General features: G+C 70.6%; 1 protein-coding gene across 1 annotated transcript; it reads right to left on the reverse strand.

Moving 5' to 3' along the window:
• Positions 1 to 76: 76 nt before the first annotated feature.
• Positions 77 to 472, reverse strand: MNEG_12014 (hypothetical protein; the record flags this gene model as incomplete). The annotated part of the gene is made up of 1 exon (XM_014039516.1): positions 77 to 472. A coding segment is annotated over one exon (396 nt), but the record flags the coding sequence as incomplete, so codon positions are not given.
• Positions 473 to 612: the final 140 nt, after the last annotated feature.

The following is a 612-nucleotide window of genomic DNA, read 5'->3' on the forward strand; positions in this document are numbered from 1 at the left end:
GCGCGGGTGTATGCATGTGGTAAGACCGTGTGTGTGTGTGTGTGTGTGTGTGTGTTTGGGGGCAGGGGCAAGAGGGTCAGTGGATAGAGCCGCTCGCAACAAGAGGCAGCAAGGGAGGGCCTCGCTCCGCGCCTTGATGCTGCGCACGGCCGCCTCGGGCCCCTTCGCACGTTTCCCCGCCCACCCCAAGTGTGAGCTCCGGCCAGGCGCGCGCCATGCATCCCCGCCGGCCCCCACCAAGTGGCCACCCCGAGCCGCCCCCACCCCTGCCCAAGGCCGGAGAGCGCGCCGCACCGCCCCGCTCCAACCCCGCTCCGACTCCGCCCGGCGCCGCCCGGCCCCCGCGCGCCTTTTTGCTCTCGGGGCGGTACGTGATGACGAAGCGCTCCGACTTGAACAGCGCCGCCGCGCGCCCCAGCTCCGCCGGCGCGTGCACCGCGTCCTCCACGGCCGCCCCCAGCACGATGCGGCCCTGGCAGTGTGTGTATGTGTGTGTGTGTGTATGTGTATGTGTGTGTGTGTGTGTGTGTTTCGCCGGCGCGCTCTTTGGTGGCCCGCAGAGCTGACAGCCGCGATGAAAGTCGGGGGCCTATTCCCGCGGGGGCCGCGGCC

This window comes from Monoraphidium neglectum (assembly GCF_000611645.1).
Source record: "Monoraphidium neglectum strain SAG 48.87 unplaced genomic scaffold scaffold03014, whole genome shotgun sequence".
In the NCBI taxonomy this organism is placed as follows: domain Eukaryota; kingdom Viridiplantae; phylum Chlorophyta; class Chlorophyceae; order Sphaeropleales; family Selenastraceae; genus Monoraphidium; species Monoraphidium neglectum.